Source organism: Anolis sagrei, chromosome 2, assembly GCF_037176765.1.
Source record: "Anolis sagrei isolate rAnoSag1 chromosome 2, rAnoSag1.mat, whole genome shotgun sequence".
Lineage (NCBI taxonomy): Eukaryota > Metazoa > Chordata > Lepidosauria > Squamata > Dactyloidae > Anolis > Anolis sagrei.
Genome location: NC_090022.1, coordinates 69334255 through 69352685, shown reverse-complemented (window position 1 = coordinate 69352685; position 18431 = coordinate 69334255). Strand labels below are relative to the sequence as shown.

Below are 18431 nucleotides of genomic sequence, written 5' to 3'. Positions count from 1 at the left end.
TAATATCTTGACATACAAGTGTAATTCATTCTGTGACCAAGCTTGTGTAACTCAATTTGCTCTTATGTCAAATCAACTTTCCCCGTTGAAATTGATTGAAATACCATTAATACATTCCTATACTCCAAAACCACACAATTTTTTTTATTAATAAGTGTATTTACATTCAAGATCAGAGAAGATGCAGGCGGAGGTGAAGGGCAGCATGCTACCTCTCCTCCCCCCCCCCCCACCCCCCAGGTCTGTTTGTGATTGCCAAGCCACGAGCAGCTCCAAAGGTGTGCAGTGTAGGCTGCATAGTAATGCTGAGCTGCTGCAGCTACTGCCTGTTGGCTCAGTGGGCTGTGTGTAAGCAGAAGGGGTGTGTAGTGTCAATCAAGGACTCCTGCGTGCGAGGAGCAAGGGCACACACTCGCATTTGGTGGTATTTAAGCTCTCTTCAATCAAGGACTACTGCCAATAAAACAGACCCTTCCCAGCCAGATCTGTTTCTTTGGGGTTTTACTGCCAGATTTTAAAATCAATTCACATGCAGGTTCACACTGGCTGCCTCTCGTGCTTTGCCTTGGCTAAAATGGAGATGGAGGCGGCAGCAGCATCGTTTTAGATATCTCCAGAGGGCTTTGTGAAGAGACCTCTTAACTGATCACGGCTCGCATCTGAGAGCCAAAAATCTGAAATGGATTGTATCTCAGAAAACTCATAAGTTGGTGCGCTTGCCAGTCGAAGTTTCACTGTATAAAAAATTAAGATGATTTGAGATTTTGTTACTAAATGTTGCATCTTCAGTCTTGATCAGAACCTAGTTGCTTCGCAACAGTCCTTCCATATCTACTGATTTTGTGATTACTCTTTTCATTTTAATTAATAACCAAGATGTAAAAAACTAAAAATACTATGTCTTCATCATCCTCATTCCCCATAATAATATGCATATCTGTATTATAAATTAAACAAGTTTAATCCACAAATTAATATGCAAATGAACTGTACATGTTAACAAAACAATGCAACATAAAATAAGTTCAAAAAGTATAAATACTGTGCATCACATTAAGTACCATGTGTACTTTGCCATGTTTGATAAAATACTATATACATTTCCTTCAGTTGCTCCAACAATCGCCCTACAAGCTTCTTTTTAAGTCAGACATCTGTGCATTATTCTGAAATGAAATGTGCAGTCTTATTATTGAAGTCTTTCTTAAACTTGATTAAAACCACATGATTTCACAGTTGTGGCAGCATGCCATTTTCTTAATACTGAAAAAGCTTAATTCCAGAAGTTTCATTCTGCTAACGTGAAAGTTTCCTACAACTTACAGAAGCATAAAAGTTTGCGAACATAAGAATGCTCATGTAAGGGAGAGAGCTGTGCTATTTTACTGTAGTACTTTCCGTAATAAGGCATAGGAATATCCAAACTCTCAAGAGTAATTGCAAGAGAAGTTGCATGAGTGAATTCTACTGATGTTGTTTTCAAAGGATGAAGGTAATTTTCTGCAGCAGCATCCGTAGGCCAGGATATGGTGTCCTTATTCAAAATGCAGGTCTATCAGTCAGTAGTAACAAGCCATTTAATGTTCATCCTTGTTGTACAGTGGGATAGCAAACACAGTAATATCATCATAGGAAGCAGGCATGTTGCTGTCCATAGTCCAGTAGTATCCATCCTTCTTCCCCCTGGCTTTCTGTATCAGGGTCTTGGCCAGTTCAACAAATCTATAGAAAGAAAGTGGTATGTTATCAGAGCAAGGATTAGCAAGCCTGAAGAGATGACATGATAAAATCAACTGTCAAACAACTGAACCAAGTCTGGTTCTCAATTTTGCCATGTTACATAAATTTGGAAAACTAACCTATTTAATTAAATGTAGCTGCAATGTGTAGCTAGCTCTATGTAGATAACCAGCATTTTTTGACCTGCCTTACTGAGCAGCTGCTGCACGCAATGGAGATCTGTTCTCCTGTCAGTCAGAATGCAGCAAACAGTTTTCCATCTCATTTCCTGTGAAAGATCTCTGAATCTTAAAAGCAGAGCATCTCTGTTACGATTTCTTTTTCCAGTGCAGATTGCTTGTGTACTGCACAGGAGATTCCAACTAAAAGTAAGACCATTCAGCAGCAGAACAGACTACCTCAGAAGATGGGTTCTCATGGGCTTCTCGTGGGAAATTTAATAGTGGATTCCTGCACAGCCAGGTTGCCCCTGAGATCTCTTCATATTCAATGATCCCAATAATACTGATATGCTAGAATACTTGCTACCATAAGCAGAGCGGAATTGTGACCACACACAGCTAACATATTGGGTTTCTCTTTCTCTCTCTCTTTGCATCTGAAATAATTCTGCAAGCATTAAAATATTTCAATTGTGATTCTTTGAGTATTGTTATTATTAATACAAAAATGTTGCAAGAGTTAGCATTTTCAGGGTGCAGACTGTGAAGGTGTAGAAATGAAGACACAGCAGCAAACATTATTACTGCTACACCATGGCCTAGCATGATTCTCAACCTGTGGCCTCCACGTGATTGTGCCTCCAACTCCCAGAAGCTCTAGCCAGCTTGTTCAATTGTTAGGTATTCTGGGTGCTGAGGTCCAAAATACCTGAAGGGCCACAGGTTGAAGAAACCTGGCTAAGGCCTGCATCAAATGGTTTGTCCCATTGAGTCAGTTTATAGGAGTACACCAAACTTTCATAGATTCAGTTGAATTCAATTTAGTTGTGATTAGCAATTTGATTTAGAGAGTTTCCTGCCAGTATTTCCATGCTATCAGTACCTGTATGGATCAGTTGTATTGTCCTGGAGAAAATTCCTTACAATCTGGGCTACGTCTTCATTTGACATAACATCCCAAAGACCATCAGTTGCCATGATAAGGACATCATCTTCCTCGATATTCTGTGTAGTCAAATCAAATACTTCTACCTAGACAACATTAATGAAAATTCAGAAGTTTTCTTAAGTCATCCCTAACACCATTCAGCTTGATGACAAACTAAACCTTAAAGCTACAGAAAACATATGTGAAGTAATATGTCACTTCACAAAAACTGAGTACAAGTCAACTCACAATGTGCATTGCTTGTCAATGTATACATGGAATTGTGGGAGGAAACAAGGCCTTTCGCTTGGCATCACATGAAATCAAAAACAATGCAACTAAAAGCATCGAAATTGCAATGTATCCCTCAAGGCTACATATACAGCTGATCAGCAAAATGAATAGACTCAAAAAAAGACAGCACTAACTATAATACTTCTAAGGTCACCACAACTCCAATGCTATATCACTCGCCTTACCTTGGGAATGCAAGAGAGGAAAGGCTTGACTTCAACATCTGTTTCAAGGACTTTTAACTGATGATCTCCCAGGCCTCGGGACACGGCCAAGGTGCCTAGCAAACGAGCCTGAAAGAAATGTAAAAAACCTCATGTCAAGAATGGGACAGCATAGAGAATTGAAAAGCAGCAAGTAGATTCAGCCACAATTTGAAATATTTTTGTCCCAGATATTTTTATCATGACTTAAAATACAGTTAAAAGTATAAAAGAGCAACATTTCCCAGATCCATCATGTTTCCTAAGAACTAGATAATAAATAAATAAATAAATAAATAAATGCTAAAAGCCTATTGAAACAAAATAGTTGTTATCTGGGCCCAACTGGAGAGCTCAGTTCAGGTGATCCTTTTAAGGCAGCCATGTACCATTCAATCATCTCACTCCAGATTTGGGGGGGGGAGGGGTGAGATACCCAGTCAGTTCACTTTCTGGGATATTATCAAATGAGAAGCTTCTTGTAGGACTTGTAGGCAGCCCTTCAAATACTGTGGATCTAAGACATTTAGAATTTTAACAGAGTAAGCCTGTATATGGTTACTCAAGCATTAAGTATGTCTCATGGCTTACCCATGGATAAATGGATGTAAAATGCAACTAAACGAGATAAATCAGGTTTTTGAATTCTGCTCGTAAATAAGCTATTAGACAATGGGGCCAATTAGCTATGCAGTTAGCAACTCTGCGTAGGCAGGGCTGGCTGATGTTTTTTAATAACCTTTGAAAAACTGGATGTTGCCAGATTAGCAGAGTTAGTAAATAACACATTGTTGTTGCTGGTGTATATGGAATTTCCACCCATAATGTTCTTAAGAAAAAGCAAACGCACCAGTGCAAGGTTCTTTGAAAACCTAAACAACCTATCTAACAATCTTCTGAGTGTACTTGCATAAGGTTGACACCTTGCCAAGGCTGGGGAAATGCCTCCAAGGCATCGATATTTTGTACAATTTGAATTAATGAAAGTATTTTTGGATGCCTAGCAAGAGAGCAGACTACAAATGTTGAAATTATTATAAGGAATGACAAAGAGGCTCTTGGAAGTGACTTGCACTCATACCTGTTTTCCATGTCCGTGGATCAGAGGGTACTTAAGGTCATCTTTCACCACCGTTCTGTATCCCCTGAAACAAAGAAGACTTGTGAGTCTTCACTTCAGTAGACCTTTTAGTGTATTCTGGCTGCAAGCCAATCAAGAGATAAGCATTCTTAAACCAAATGATTCCAATTAACTTCAAAATAGAAACACACCTTTTCTGTTGGGATGGGATGGGGTGGGGAGTGACTATCAGTCCTTGTCTCATTCTTTTACAGTTTTTAGAAAGAAGTCATTTGCTTTCTTGTGTAATAAGCGAACTGGTATTAGCTAGGAAACTTATTCAGGGGTAGCTATATTGGCCATGCAGTATAATGCAATAAAGTCCCCAAATCCACAAAACTGTGATACCTTTTATTGGACCACCTAAAATGCACAAATTGCTTTTGAAATTTTACTGGTTTCTTCATCTGGTGAATAGGTTAAAAATAATACAAGAGAAGTGATAATGTTAAGATTCACAGGCCTATGTTTTGTTTAAAATAAAAAGCCATTTATATGGGAGTGTGAGATTGTTTTCACGTGATGCAGAGAATGAAGTAAAAGCCAATCATTCCATGCCATTTCAAAGAGCATCCTGGTCCTTTCGAAACCAATATATCTTTTTCATTACAACACCAGCCATCTCATTGGACTGGTAAAGCAAAAGGAATACAACTGATTAATGACTCTCCACTCCAACTACTTTATCTTCTGTCAAGCCTGCTAAATGGCTAGATGAAAAGAACACATGCCATAGAGAAGAACAAAGGGGGAAGGCAAGGCATGTAAAATAACACTAAATCTCACCCTCCCCATTTTTGTTGTTCAAAGAAATGTAACGTAATGTGGAAGGCAAAGGAAATGCTGTGTGTCAAATGGATCTATTGTCAAGGGACTGTTCAATATAGGGGAGGGAAGAGGAGGCTGCAATCTCCCAGGAACCAACATAACTGTGTTCATTTCTTTGCTCCAGAATACTTTTTAGACAGGGACAGGGGAAAATTTACTATGTTTTAAGACATCTCAGGAAGGTTTGGGGCCTAGGGTGGCTTTTTTTTTTTTTTTTTGGCAACAAGAGGTGAGAAACGATTTTCCCGTTGTAAAAAAGGCAACTCCTGGGACCTAAGATGGCCTAGGGAGAACCATTTTTGCCTCACATGCCTCTAGGTATGCTGAGGTCACAATATGGTGTCCAACTACAACAGTTGCCCACTCTTGCTCTGACGTGCATACATGCCCACATGCCCCAGAAAGACTCACCAGCCTTCCATGCAGTAATCCCTGTATAGGACCTTCTGCCCGACATCATCTCCTTTCAGTCTCCTTGGAAATTCATACCTTGTAAACTCATCAGCTAGGAGCTTTGGGTAAATAAATGCCTGGGGAAGAAAATGAGCATTGAGAAAGATTCAAAAGAGAAGTATAATCTCAGAAAACATAAGCAAAAATTCTGAGGTAGGCACTCTGAACTGTGTTCCATGTCTTCCCAGTGATTTACAATGCAAATTCAGAGTAAGTTGTTAAAATCCCTTCACCGCTAATGGAGACCAAAAAAGAAATCTTTAAAAGCAGAACTTTTAAAGGATCCAAATCCACAAACAAGAAGCACTATCCCAGGACTGTATGAAATGGGAGTGATTTTTCAGGAGGAAAACATGTTATTAAACAATGTGCTCCACACTACCCTGGAAAAAAGCATGGTAAATTATTGCAGTTTCCGTTGTACAGTCAACCCATTCTGAGTGGCAAACTAGAGATGCAATCCATGTAATTTAAGAAGGGCACACAGTAGTTCAGAACCCATCAGTGCTTCTTTTTGACTAGCATTAAAGTCCAATCCACTCCAAGAGAAATGGTTATATCACAGAATGGATCTGTTGAAACTCCCATCATTGATTAAGAATGGGTGGCCCTTATGCATATTGCCATTATGAAATATCCGGGAAAGTGTTCTGATATTTTTTCTAAAGTAGTTCTCTTACCAGATGCTGGATTCTCTGCCTCTCTGTCTCAGGGGTGAATTCAGTACTCAGAGGAACAAAGTTTTCTTTTCGAACAAGGAGTGCTCTGAATTAAAACAAGATTAGAGAATCCTGTAATTTCCAAATGGAAGGATCATCTTGTTACATTTTTAAGACATGGGAATAAGTTTCACAAGTGTTAGTATTTGGCTGTCTTTGCAGATACTCAGAAATCTCAGATTCCCACTTGACCAAGCAATGTTAATTTTTATTAATATCTGAAGTTACATAATGTAAAGAATCATTTAACTTACTATGTCACAAACCAGGAAGAGGCTGATCTGTAGCAAACAAACCTATACTAGCTGTGGACAAAAACATTCGGCTGTTGAAGCAAACTTCACATTGTAGTGAGCATTTTTTTCCTTTAAAAAGCATTAATATGCTCTTTTTTAAAACATAGTGGAGCTATGTAAAGCCTCAGTCTGAACTAAAAGGGTGTTTCCTCCCTATACTTGATTCTCCATTAAAATCTCTCCTTATTCCTACACAAACTGTTTGCTCCCAGAGTTACCATTTACAGGAAACAGAAGCTTGAAAGGGAATTTCCAGTAAGAAATTCACCTGCTCGACAAAAAAAGGTGAAGCCTTCCTCCTCACACACCATATCGCCAATGCAGATTAAGTGTGTAAATCTCTTTGTTTTCTTAGAAAAAAAATGCTATTTTTAGTCAGATAAAGAACACTTAACATAACATGTAATTTGACACTGATAAATGGGAAATTTGACATCAGCAAAGTTTATATGTCTTTTAATCTAGAAACACTAGGAATACATCCTACCACTCTTCAGTGGGCAATATTCGCTACCATCCCAGGTTGTATTGTTACTGACTCACCTGCTGTCACCTGCGTTTGCGACATAGAGCTTCCCCTGCAGATAAAGTACAGCTAGTGCTGTGCAGCCTCCTGACTGATTGGTAATTTCCATCTCCTGACCAATCACTTCATCCTGTTGGAAAGAGAGATTACTTGATGACCAAAAGAAAGTGTCAGATCTTCCAGGAAAAGGCCAACGCCTACATTTATCACTGTTGTCAGAGATAAAAATTACCTGGACCTCCACTGATAGCCAGTTTGAACAAAGGAAACCCATTGTTTTGCTCTATCCACATGTTATTGTTTTCATGTACATAATAATAGGAGAATGTTACGACTACCAAATAATGTCCAGCTGAAAACCAAAACAGGGGAGTTATTTGTTTATGAGCCATTCTTTCATCCTACAAGAAAAGGGTCTTGATCACTGCCTGATCAGGTGAAGAAAATAAATGGCTCACATTCAGGCCAATTTCTGACATAAGGAGCATCACAATTTTTGAGAAAGAATGAAGGGGGAAAAGGGTCACTTACACATTCCTGGAAGGCATTCTCCAGAGCTCCAATGACCACATCTTCCTGACGAATTTGCTTTTCTTCCACAAACTGTGGGTCGCTTTGACAAATACACTGCCCATTGAGGTGCATTGGAGGCCTGTCTTCAGTAATGCCCTCCACAACATCTTCTAGTTTCTGTTTGATGCAATAGTGCAGGTAGTTGGAGGCCATCACTGATGCTTCTGGACCGCCATGACCATCAAACAGTGCCCAGTAATAGCCAGTCAGATACTGAAAGCCAAAGCATGAGAGTTATCACTTCATATGGGCCATTCTTTTACCCTTCTACAAAAATGTTTTGGGGTGTTTGATTTGGGCTGTGAGAACTGTTGACAGAAATGTCTGTTTAGGCACAATGCTCAATGAGGTATATTAAGTAGGTTTCCAATCACTCCGCCTCACCTAACATTCTGGCAATAGAAGGATCATAATAGGAAAGCATTTAGACAATATTTCACAGTTAAGGGAGCAATTATTACGGCCTATTTCTTCACGTACACCTTAGAGGTCTTCTTAATGTCTGAAGATAGAGCAGACGTATCTTTCAAAAATAAACAAACAGATATAATTCTGGCAATATCCTCAAAAACATCTCTTTGGGTTACTGCAATGTATTATTTGTAGGGCTGCCTTTGAAAATGGCCCAGAAATCTCCAAAATGAGGTATGGAAAATTGTTAACAGGGACTAACTGATATGACCATATTTTGTCACTCTTCTGCCTATGCCTTGTCTTCCAGCCCTTTTCTGGCCCATTTCAAAGTACTACCATTAATTGTTAAAGCCCTGTTTCCCGATGGTTTGCCTCTTCTCAAATTTTCTGAAGCTCTCCTCCAAATATCTGTGTTAAAGAAGGTACAGTGACCTCACTCTTTCTAGTAGAGAAAAAGAGAGTTAAAAGACTAAGGGAGAGACAGATGGTTTTTTAATACCAATTTTCCCCTAGTTTTTCAAGCCTACATTTTAAGGGCACTCTTTAAGCATCAGTATAACACAACTATTCTGTTCTACTAGACTTATTCCACTGTTCTTTTATTCCACTTCTGATTTTAGTTTCATGCTGTATTTTATCATTTTCAGTTTTAAAGCAACTAGAGAGAATTTTCATTCTTAGCAAGTATATAATCATGTCAAAAGATGAAAATACTGATGCAACCAGCCTCGAAGACACATACGGTCACATTTAATGTGGGATTCTGCAGTGACTTCAGCGTGTCCACTTTGAAACCTGTTTGTACCTGGCTTTGCTTTGTGATTCCTTAGGCTCCTTCCACACATCTGAATAAAATCCCACATTATCTGCTTTGAACTGGAATTTATGGCAGTGTGGACTCAGGTAACACAGTTCAAAGCAGATATTGTGGGATTTTCTGCCTGGATATTCTGGGTTGCCGTATATGGCTGTGTGGAAGGGCCCTTAGTAAACTAACAAGAAAAATTGGATTAATTAGGTACAAGATGGAAGAGGAAGGATAAATAAGGCAAACAAAAGAAGAAATTGGCAGAACTAACAATCAGACTCCATGCTAATATTTTCTACTGAACCCAGAAGTAACCACAGCAACTATTTTTGAAAAATAGTGTAGTAAACCATAATGGTTTAGGTGCTAAATTCTCAATGGATATTTTAACCTGTTTTTCCAAAACTATTTTAGGAGTATGCATGACAGAGTATTTTTTATAGTTTGAAAGTATGTCTTTAAAATGTTACCAAAAAGTAGTAACAAACAATGCTAATGAGTTACATTTATACATCTTTTTAACAAGAAGTAGCAATAAGTAACAAGCTCTGCTAATAACTAGGATCTACCCAAGTCTTATCACTTCCTTTAAATGGGTATGCATCCCTCAACTAGTTTTGTCAACTTAAGTCAAAACAGAATAATTCGAAAGGCTTTTCGTCCACGGGCCTAGTCAGTTTGCTGTAATGCAAACTGTGTAAGCATAACACCTAGTTGGGTACTTTAATGCCAATTTAGTTTACAATGCTTGCCAAAGGCATGGACAGACACTTTAGAAACTTAATAATAAGCAGAACTAACAGGAGAAGCAGTTGTTAGCAACACAGAAAACCTCAACACATTTCAGACATCATTTTATTTCACTCAGCAATGGCAAAGATTTTCTTTATGGTAAACTGCGCAAAAGGATAAAACCATACTAGAAGGATTCAGTATTGGGAGTGGTTTTACTAGTTTCATAAAGGCATCAACTGTCCATTCTCATTTAATAAAAATTCACATGCTTCATTTTTAAATATATATAATTGGGTTTTTGTTGACATCTAAAATAAAGCAGATGATTGTCGGTGTCCCTTCAAACTCTACAGTTCTATGGTTCTATATAAAATTGCAGCTCATGCCTTCCATGGGATACTCAGCATTTTTTATTACCCTGCTCAAAAACAAAAGACAGCATTCATAGTTTGATATGTAACACAGCAGCACAAGAAGGGCAGGAGGAAGCACTAATTATTAAAAGGAAAGTGTGTCTAACCCATATCAACTGCAAATGCTTCCTCTTTCCCATTCTGCCACATACAATTGCTATGCCGAAATGAAATACCACTAAAATGAAGGCTGCCAGTGGTAAATGTGTGAGTCACACAAAATAATAAATGAATGCAACTTAAATAAAGAGACTACCATTTTTTTCAGTATCAACAATGCAAAGCTTGTATATGTCCTCAAGGTACCTGTCCATATATGGCAACCCCATAAATATCAGAGAGATTTTTTAGGCAAGGAATACTGTTACTATTAATCTTTATGATTATGGCACTATCGCTGTGACTGAAAATTCCCTCGAAACACACCAACTGAAGGTATTTTGTGGTACTGTCAGGTGGTACACTGAAGAATTATGAATTCAAAACCTATCCCATGAGCAAACTGCGGCTTACTAGAGGGAAGATTTTGGATATGCCATCCTTCAGCACCCCACTCACCAGTGCAGCAAAACGTCTTCGTTTGGTGATGCTGACTGGTTTCTAAGGTGGGTTAGGGAGGGCATTGGATTGGAAGATGGATCATAACTGCATCTCCCAGGTAGGATTTCAGTCAGCATCATGACATATGTATTCAAAGAGCAACTAGCAATGGCTGAGACACTTGGCTCTTCCTCTTCTGATCCTGAACTGTACAAAACCTTCAGCCCTGAGGAGAAGGAACATTTAGCCAAGAAATTATCCACTCAACTACCATGTGTTAGGGGAGAAAGGAAGGATGAAATGAAGCATTACCACACAGATTCACAAGTGTCTCTATATCTCTATATGATAAGATCAACAAAAGGCTCTCTGTATTTTTACTCCTCATTTGAGGCAAAGAGCATGAAAAAAAGCTGATGCCAAGATTTTGGAATTCGATATGATCTGTGGACAAATTGATCGCCATTCTACAGAGAGGGGAAAGAACCACTTGCCACTAGCAGCCACCCATTTCCCAACTAGGGATTCAAAAAGGCTTTTCACCACTCTACTCAAAGATGGTTCTTTTCTTGAAAGGAGTTAGGGTACATTACTTATACTGACCCATGAATAACTTGATCCAGTTTTTGGGGGGTCAATTTTGGACCAAAATTTCCAGACCTACACATAAGTATACAACACAAACAGCGTGTATCTAAAAATAGCTATAATAAATAAATGGAAACACTCAAACAAGGAAATTAAAACAAGGAAAATTGTTTTATTATTAAAGCTGTATTAAAACAAGGAAAATTGTGGCTGCAATTAATCCCTGCTGCTTAGAAGCCAAGACGTCACTTGTGAACTGACCTCAGTGGAGCACAGGATCAACCATTCCTGATCTTCCTCTTTGCCATATTTCCTCTTCCTGATGGATATCTGACAACACGTTGCTTGGTCTTCATTGAATTGTGATTTTTCTGCATTGATGGTTCTGATGGAACAAATAATTCTAGTTAAAACAAAATCCACAAGAATAGCTAAAGCACTTCCAATTTTACTATGTTCAATGAAACCTGAGAGTGTTCGTTAAGATACTAACTTACTGTCACATGTTTTAAGTGTCATGTAAAATATTATTGGTAGATACTTATTGTAGATTTTATTAATTGCATCATTGCCCACCAAAAACCCTGAAGTGATATATAAGAAGACAAAAGTGCCCTTTCTGTTCATGGTATATACAACAAGTATAGAATCATAGAATCAAAGATTTGGAAGAGACCTCATGGGCCATCCAGTCCAACCCCCTGCCAAGAAGCAGGAATATTGTATTCAAATCACCCCTGACAGATGGCCATCCAGCCTCTGTTTAAAAGCTTCCAAAGAAGGAGCCTCCACCACACTCCGGGGCAGAGAGTTCCACTGCTGAACGGCTCTCACAGTCAGGAAGTTCTTCCTCATATTCAGATGAAATCTCCTCTCTTGTAGTTTGAAGCCATTGTTCCGCATCCTAGTCTCTAGTCTAGTAATGGGTGAAATGAGTGACTCTCAGACTTCTGACCTTTGAAACCTGTCTTCTTTTGGTCTTTGTGTTTTTTCCCTCTTCATACAAGTTGATTTGTTCCTTTGTCACAGTTTCGTTTGCACATAATCTCTTATCATGTTATTAGGACTGGAAAAAATCTCACAGCCACTGGAGTAATTACTTCTGTATTGGCAGTTTGCATGGCTTGAAGAAGACAACAGGCTGCTTAGAACCAAAGGAGACAAAAATTAAGTCTCAGTCCAGAGACCCATGGGCAGTTCTAGGTTAAAATAAAAGGGGGGTTACAACTTGTGAGGTGCATATAGGCTTCAAGGCTATTTTTCTATTTTTGAAGTCCCAACAAACTGTTTTGCATTTTTAAATTTTATTTTAATAAAAAGGTCCCCATAGTCAACTCTATTGTGCCATTTTTTGGGAAGGAGGGTCGAAATCAAAGGGAAATTTTACTTCCCAGTTTTAAAAGACCCCTTTTGGGCCCAAAACAGCTCCTCGCTGCTAAAATTTGAAAAACCTGATTCTCCCAAGACTGAAACTTTGCAGAAGTCCAAGTTTTGGCTGATGGATCTGAAATGTAACCTGAAGCCAGTAAACTGAACCATTGTCTTGCTGAGGGCCCTCTCGAAAGCACCAAGAAATGGCTTGCTGGGAAACACCTGCATACTGTAGGCAGCCAAGACAAGGAAAAGGGCAGTAAGCCAGCTCTGCAGCAGGGACTATTGACGTGTACTCAATAGGGATTTTGGACCAAAAGGCAAGTTTTCTTGGTTTAAAAGCATATTTTGGTAGTGAAGGAGTTTAGTGCTCACATTAGACCTTCAGAGGAGGCTGTGACCTAGAAATGGGTTCTTACTTATCTGCAGGAGAGATTAATCATTCTCTTGCACCACACTGATTTGTGAGCGCTGCTCTGAATGTATCTCTGGCTTAATTTAGTGCCTCCCTCAAACTTTCCTGGCTATTGCTCCAGATCACCACAAGATTTAACAGCAAAGTTCTGATGCATCAGTTCCACTCTTGAGACTCTTAACTGACCAACACAGGAAACAGCTGACATTTCAAATGTTTTTGGCTCTAAGGGGCTTGCAAACCTTCTCTGGTTTCCTGTCTCTCTCTCTTTTGGCAAGTAACTGGTCCAAAGATCTACATTCTTTTGAGAAATTTTAAGCAAATTTACATGAACTAACTTTCTGGCCACTGTAGTTTTAGAGTACTTTTCTGCTTCACTTCACTGGCACTAATCCTCATAAATTCCCAAATATATGCCACTTTCCTATTCACAGTTTTGTTGCAAAGTAAAGTAGACAAGTGTTCCTGTTAGAAAACTTTTGTTTTTATCTACAACAGCACTAAACTTATCATACACTCAATCTGCCTGATTTCCCTGGTTGAAAATGAAGTTTTGACAGTCACAAGGTATATATTGTTTTCTTCTCTCAAAGTGCTTACATTCACAGAACAGAATGCTTGATCTTTCAAGCACGTTTTTCAGGGTTTTCTGACCTCATGCCAGTCCCTTGAGAAGTTCAACTTGAAGACTGGATTAAGATTTCAATAAAAGGAAAAAAAAAAGGATTTTCTGCTTGGCAGACAAAGCATCAACAAGAAAGAATAACAGAGAGGCACCTGATGTAACAGTGAGACTTAGCCAAAACTTCAGTGTGTGCTTCTGTCCAAGAAATAAGTATACAGACATTCTCTACTGAACAAATCAAGGCATATTCTAACAGCAATATACCCACACGTAATCTGATTTCTGAAAAAAAAAGTCTTGCCTCATACACCTGCAGATCAAGCCACATCACGGCTAAAATAGAGATGTTCAGTTCCTCATAGTCTTTCACTGGAATGTTACATGACTCTTTTATTCCAACTAATACATTGGAAGTACAGAAGTGAAAATTTTGTGGCACATTTTATGATCTTCTTCTAATAATAAGGTATCTGAAATTTAAAAACAGCCTAACCGTTTCATCAATTTAAATTCATAACTTATACATAAAACACTGATAAATAAAAGAGCCATATTTAATTCTTAAAGGTCTACAAGATTTAATTCTGGTCCCTTGCATACTTCATTCCATACTAGTAAAGAGACAGTAGTGGTATTCTCATATGGCAATACTGATCCTCCAGATGTTTTGGATTACAACTTTCAGACCCCATGCTCATTTTTGGCTGGCTGGGACTGATGGAAATTGCAGCTAAAAACACCCAAAACGTGACAAATTTTCACCCACCTCACCTAGCCTGCCCCATTTCTCCTATTTGTCACTATCCTGTGGTCAAGAATACCACAACTGATGTAAGGCTTGCACATTCTTAGCAAACCTCAAAAATTGCCCCATTCATTCAAAAGCTGTGTGACTGGACAGATGACGCTCCTTTTAACACAGAACCACCATAACGGAAGATACCACATTAGTCACGGTATCCCCTGACATGAAACTATAGAAACATGAACATCTGCCTTGCAGCAGAAGTAACCAAATCCAAGCAAAGCTGGACGGAAATAGCACTCAATCCACTAACATGATATAGGTGAGTAAGAATACATTTTAACAAGCAACTATTATGAAATTCCTTTTCCCCAGAATTGGTATCTAGGAAATTGTTTCCAGAAATAAATATATCTAGCAGGATTCAATTTCCCACTGAGCCATGGAAACCCACCGGGTGAGTTACACTCGCAGCCCCAGAAAACCTTGTGACAGGGTAACCATAAGCCGGAAATTACTTGAAGGCATAAAGCAACAAAATATATATGGTTGGGGGAGGCAGACAGATGTTACACTATTCTAACACCCACACAAACACATGAAGTTTGCCATTAAATGGCATGGTGTTTTGCCACACAAACTCAAAGAGCTAACATTACTTCAGCAGCTGTCATAATGCAACTGTGCTTTACACTACATTTTTAAAGGGAACATTTATTGCAAATCTGACTAACAGTAATGCTAAGGCAGTGTCTCTCTAATTCTACCTTTACATCAGCAATGTCCCATGAAAACAAAACACAATTCACCCTAACATGCAATTCAAATGTTATGAATTTAGAAATTGACTTACAGCAAGTAAAGTCAGCCAACCATGTGGAATGAGCCAACTTGACTAACGTTTCCCATATCCAAGAGTAGTAAAGTCTTCCAGCTTACAATGGCCTGGTTCACAGAACAATGTCACCCTTGATATTTCAAGGTTAAATAGGTACTCTTAACTATAAGCTGTTTGTAACTCAGGGACTGCTTGTACATCTGGAGCAGCTTTTGTTCTCATGAAGGTGTACATTGGCTTGCTGTCCATGAGCTGAACCCTAAATGTTGATGTCATTTAAAGCCACAAAGGGTTTGTAAATACTTGAAGGAGTGCCTCTCTCTCTATATACATATATCTGCCCAAGAATAGGGTCTGCAGGAGAGCCTTTCCTCAATGCCCCACCAGTGGCAAAAATGTGAAGCGGGAAAATATGGGAGGGCGAGCTCTTAACTAAGTGTCCAGTCTAGGGAATATCCTATCTTCTGAGGTCTGACTAGTGCCAACATCAGCTGAAGGTGTTTTATAGAAATACCCAGAGACTAGCTTACATGAAAGCATGCGTCGCAGGAATATTTTGTGATGATTTGTGAGAACATTTATTTATGTATTTACTATATTTATATTCCACTCTCTTACCCCAAGGGGGGGGGGGGGGCTCAGAGTGGCTTACAACATGGCAATATTCAATGACGTATATACAATCAAATAAAAAGCAACACATCATATATAAAATTACAAATAAAAACATATAACACCGTAAAACATTTTCAAGTGTCAGGACAGCCACAGAGAAGATCATCTTCTCTGTGACTGTTCCCAGGATGTGGCAATTTTATTTTCAATGTTGAAAACTACCATATTTCAATCATTGTTTAAAAGAAAACGCTAATGCTTAAAAAAAAAGTTTGTGAACTAATGTTTTAGCTTAAAACCTTTTAAATGATTGCACACTACCATCAAGACCACAGTGTGTTTTCCAGAGGGAATAATAATAATGATAATTTTTATTTCTTATTCGCCTCTCTTCATGGCTTGAGGTGGGTTACAGAACAATTAGAGCTGGCTTCAATGGGAATGAAGGTAGTGTTGGTCCCTACCAGCCTGAGGCGGACAAACCCTGCAGAGCCCCAAACATCCAACTACATGAGAAGCATTGCATTACACTGAGCCAGATATAGATCTTACAGGGTATCATTAAGTTTACCTATGAGCTAGTGTAGTGCAGAGGTTTGAACATTTGACTATAACTCTGGTTAAAAGGCAAAAGTTTCCCCTGACATTAAGTCTCGTGTCCGACTGGGGGGGGGGGGGGGGTCATCTCAATTTCTAAGCTGAAGAGCTGGAGTTATCCATAGACACCTCCAAGGTCATGTGGCCAGCATGACTGAATGGAGCGCCATTACCTTCCTGCAGAAGCGATACCTACTGATCTACTCAAATTTGCATGTTTTCAAACTGCTGGGTTGGCAGTAGCTGGCCCTAACAGCGGGAGCACACCCCACTCCCAAGATTCAAACTGCCAACCTTTCAGTCAGCAAGTTCAGCAGCACAGCGGTTTAACCCACTGCGCCACCAGGGAGCCTATGACTCTGGATACCAGGGTTCAATTCCCCATTCAGTCATGGAAACCCATTGGCGCGACCGTGGGGAAGTTACACCTTTTCAGCCCCCCCAAAAAAGCGATAGGGTGGCCATAAGTAACAACTGATTTGAAGGAACACAGCAAAAACAACAAAGCTTACTGATGCTTGTACAAAATGCAATAATATTTCAAACTTGACATTTGGAGAGTCCCCTTTATACCTTGAAGGACTGAGGAGAAGAAGGAATGTCAGAAGGCATTGCTTACAACACAGTGAGATGACATGCAACCCTGGCTGAAATCCGCTCTTCTGCTCAGCCCTTCAAGGTACAAAAGGCCTCTCTGGTTTTTCACTGTGACAGCAATCCTTCAGTGCTACAAATCCCTTTGCTGTTCCTCTTACTTCCTGCCCATATCTTCCAGAGGATAAAGACAACAAACAAACAAGCACACAAGGCAGTGAGGCGAGATAAGACTCCTAGAGCAGTGTTTCCCAAAGTCTGGCCTTCCACAAGCTCCCAGAATCCCCACTCATTGGCAAAGGCAGCTGAGGCTTCTGGGAGTTGAAGTCCAAAGCAGCTGGAGTCAAGAGTTCATGCAATTTGACACCACTTAAACTTCCACGGCTGATTGCTATAGACTCCAGTCAGTTGTGGTTTCACAAGGTCTTTATCCTTCCCTACCAGAGTAATGGTGCCTCACTAAACTACAAAGCCCCACAGGATCGAGACACGACAGTTGAAATGGTGTCAAACTGCGCCTCTAGGTTCCCTGATGTTTTGGACTTCAGCTCCCAGAATCCTTGCTCATTGGCCGCGGCAGCTGAGGCTTCTGGGAGTTGAAGTCCAAAACACTCAGAAAACTTTTCCGAGTCTGACACAGCCCTCTCGGAGACTCACTCGGCGTATCCTGTCCTCCACTGGAGGGGCCTGTCTCTGGGCGGGCAGCGGATCGGCCGTTCGCCCAACACCCTCTTCTCCTCGCCGCGCAGGAACTTGGGCCGCCTGGGCCGCTGAGGGGGCGGCTCTTGTTGTTGCGGCTGTTGCTCTCCTTCTCCGCCCGGGAGCCGGGGCTGCTGAGGGGAGCCTGGGCCTCGCCTTGCCGCACTTGCGCTGCTCAAGAAGCGCCGCTTGAACCAGTCCGAAGACATGGAAACGGAGGCGACAGCGCTCGGGACAGTCACACCCACTCCTTCTCGCTCTCAAGACGTCGAATGCGAGAGCAGTCCGAAGCGCAGCGAGGAGGAGGGGCGAAAGAGGGCGGGGCAAAGCAAGAATGACATTCGTATCATCCAATGACTGCGCCATAGCTTGGTGACTACTCCCTCCTTCTGACTCTCAAAGCGCCGAATGCGAGCAGGGAGCGCAACGAGGGGGCGGGGCAGCAAGGGGCGGGGCAAAGCAAGAATGACACTCGTGTCAGACAATGGCCGCGCCGTAGTTTGGTGACTACTCCCTCCTTCTGGTTCTCAACGCGCCGAATGTGAGAGTCAGCCCGAATCACTGCGAGGAGGAGGGGCGGCAGAGGGCGGGGC

At 40.3% G+C, this 18431-nt stretch overlaps 1 protein-coding gene across 1 annotated transcript; it reads right to left on the bottom strand.

Annotated features, from left to right (window-relative positions):
- Positions 1–942: 942 nt before the first annotated feature.
- PPM1M (protein phosphatase, Mg2+/Mn2+ dependent 1M) lies at positions 943–18153 on the bottom strand. The gene is made up of 10 exons (XM_060765852.2): positions 17797–18153; positions 11601–11724; positions 7800–8054; positions 7286–7398; positions 6408–6492; positions 5686–5804; positions 4408–4471; positions 3309–3416; positions 2785–2933; positions 943–1722 (listed from the first exon to the last, which is right to left on the bottom strand). Exons 1-10 carry the CDS (start codon positions 18045–18047, stop codon positions 1578–1580), a joined length of 1413 nt encoding a protein of 470 aa, XP_060621835.2. The 5' UTR covers positions 18048–18153; the 3' UTR covers positions 943–1577.
- Between the last annotated feature and the right edge of the window lie 278 nt (positions 18154–18431).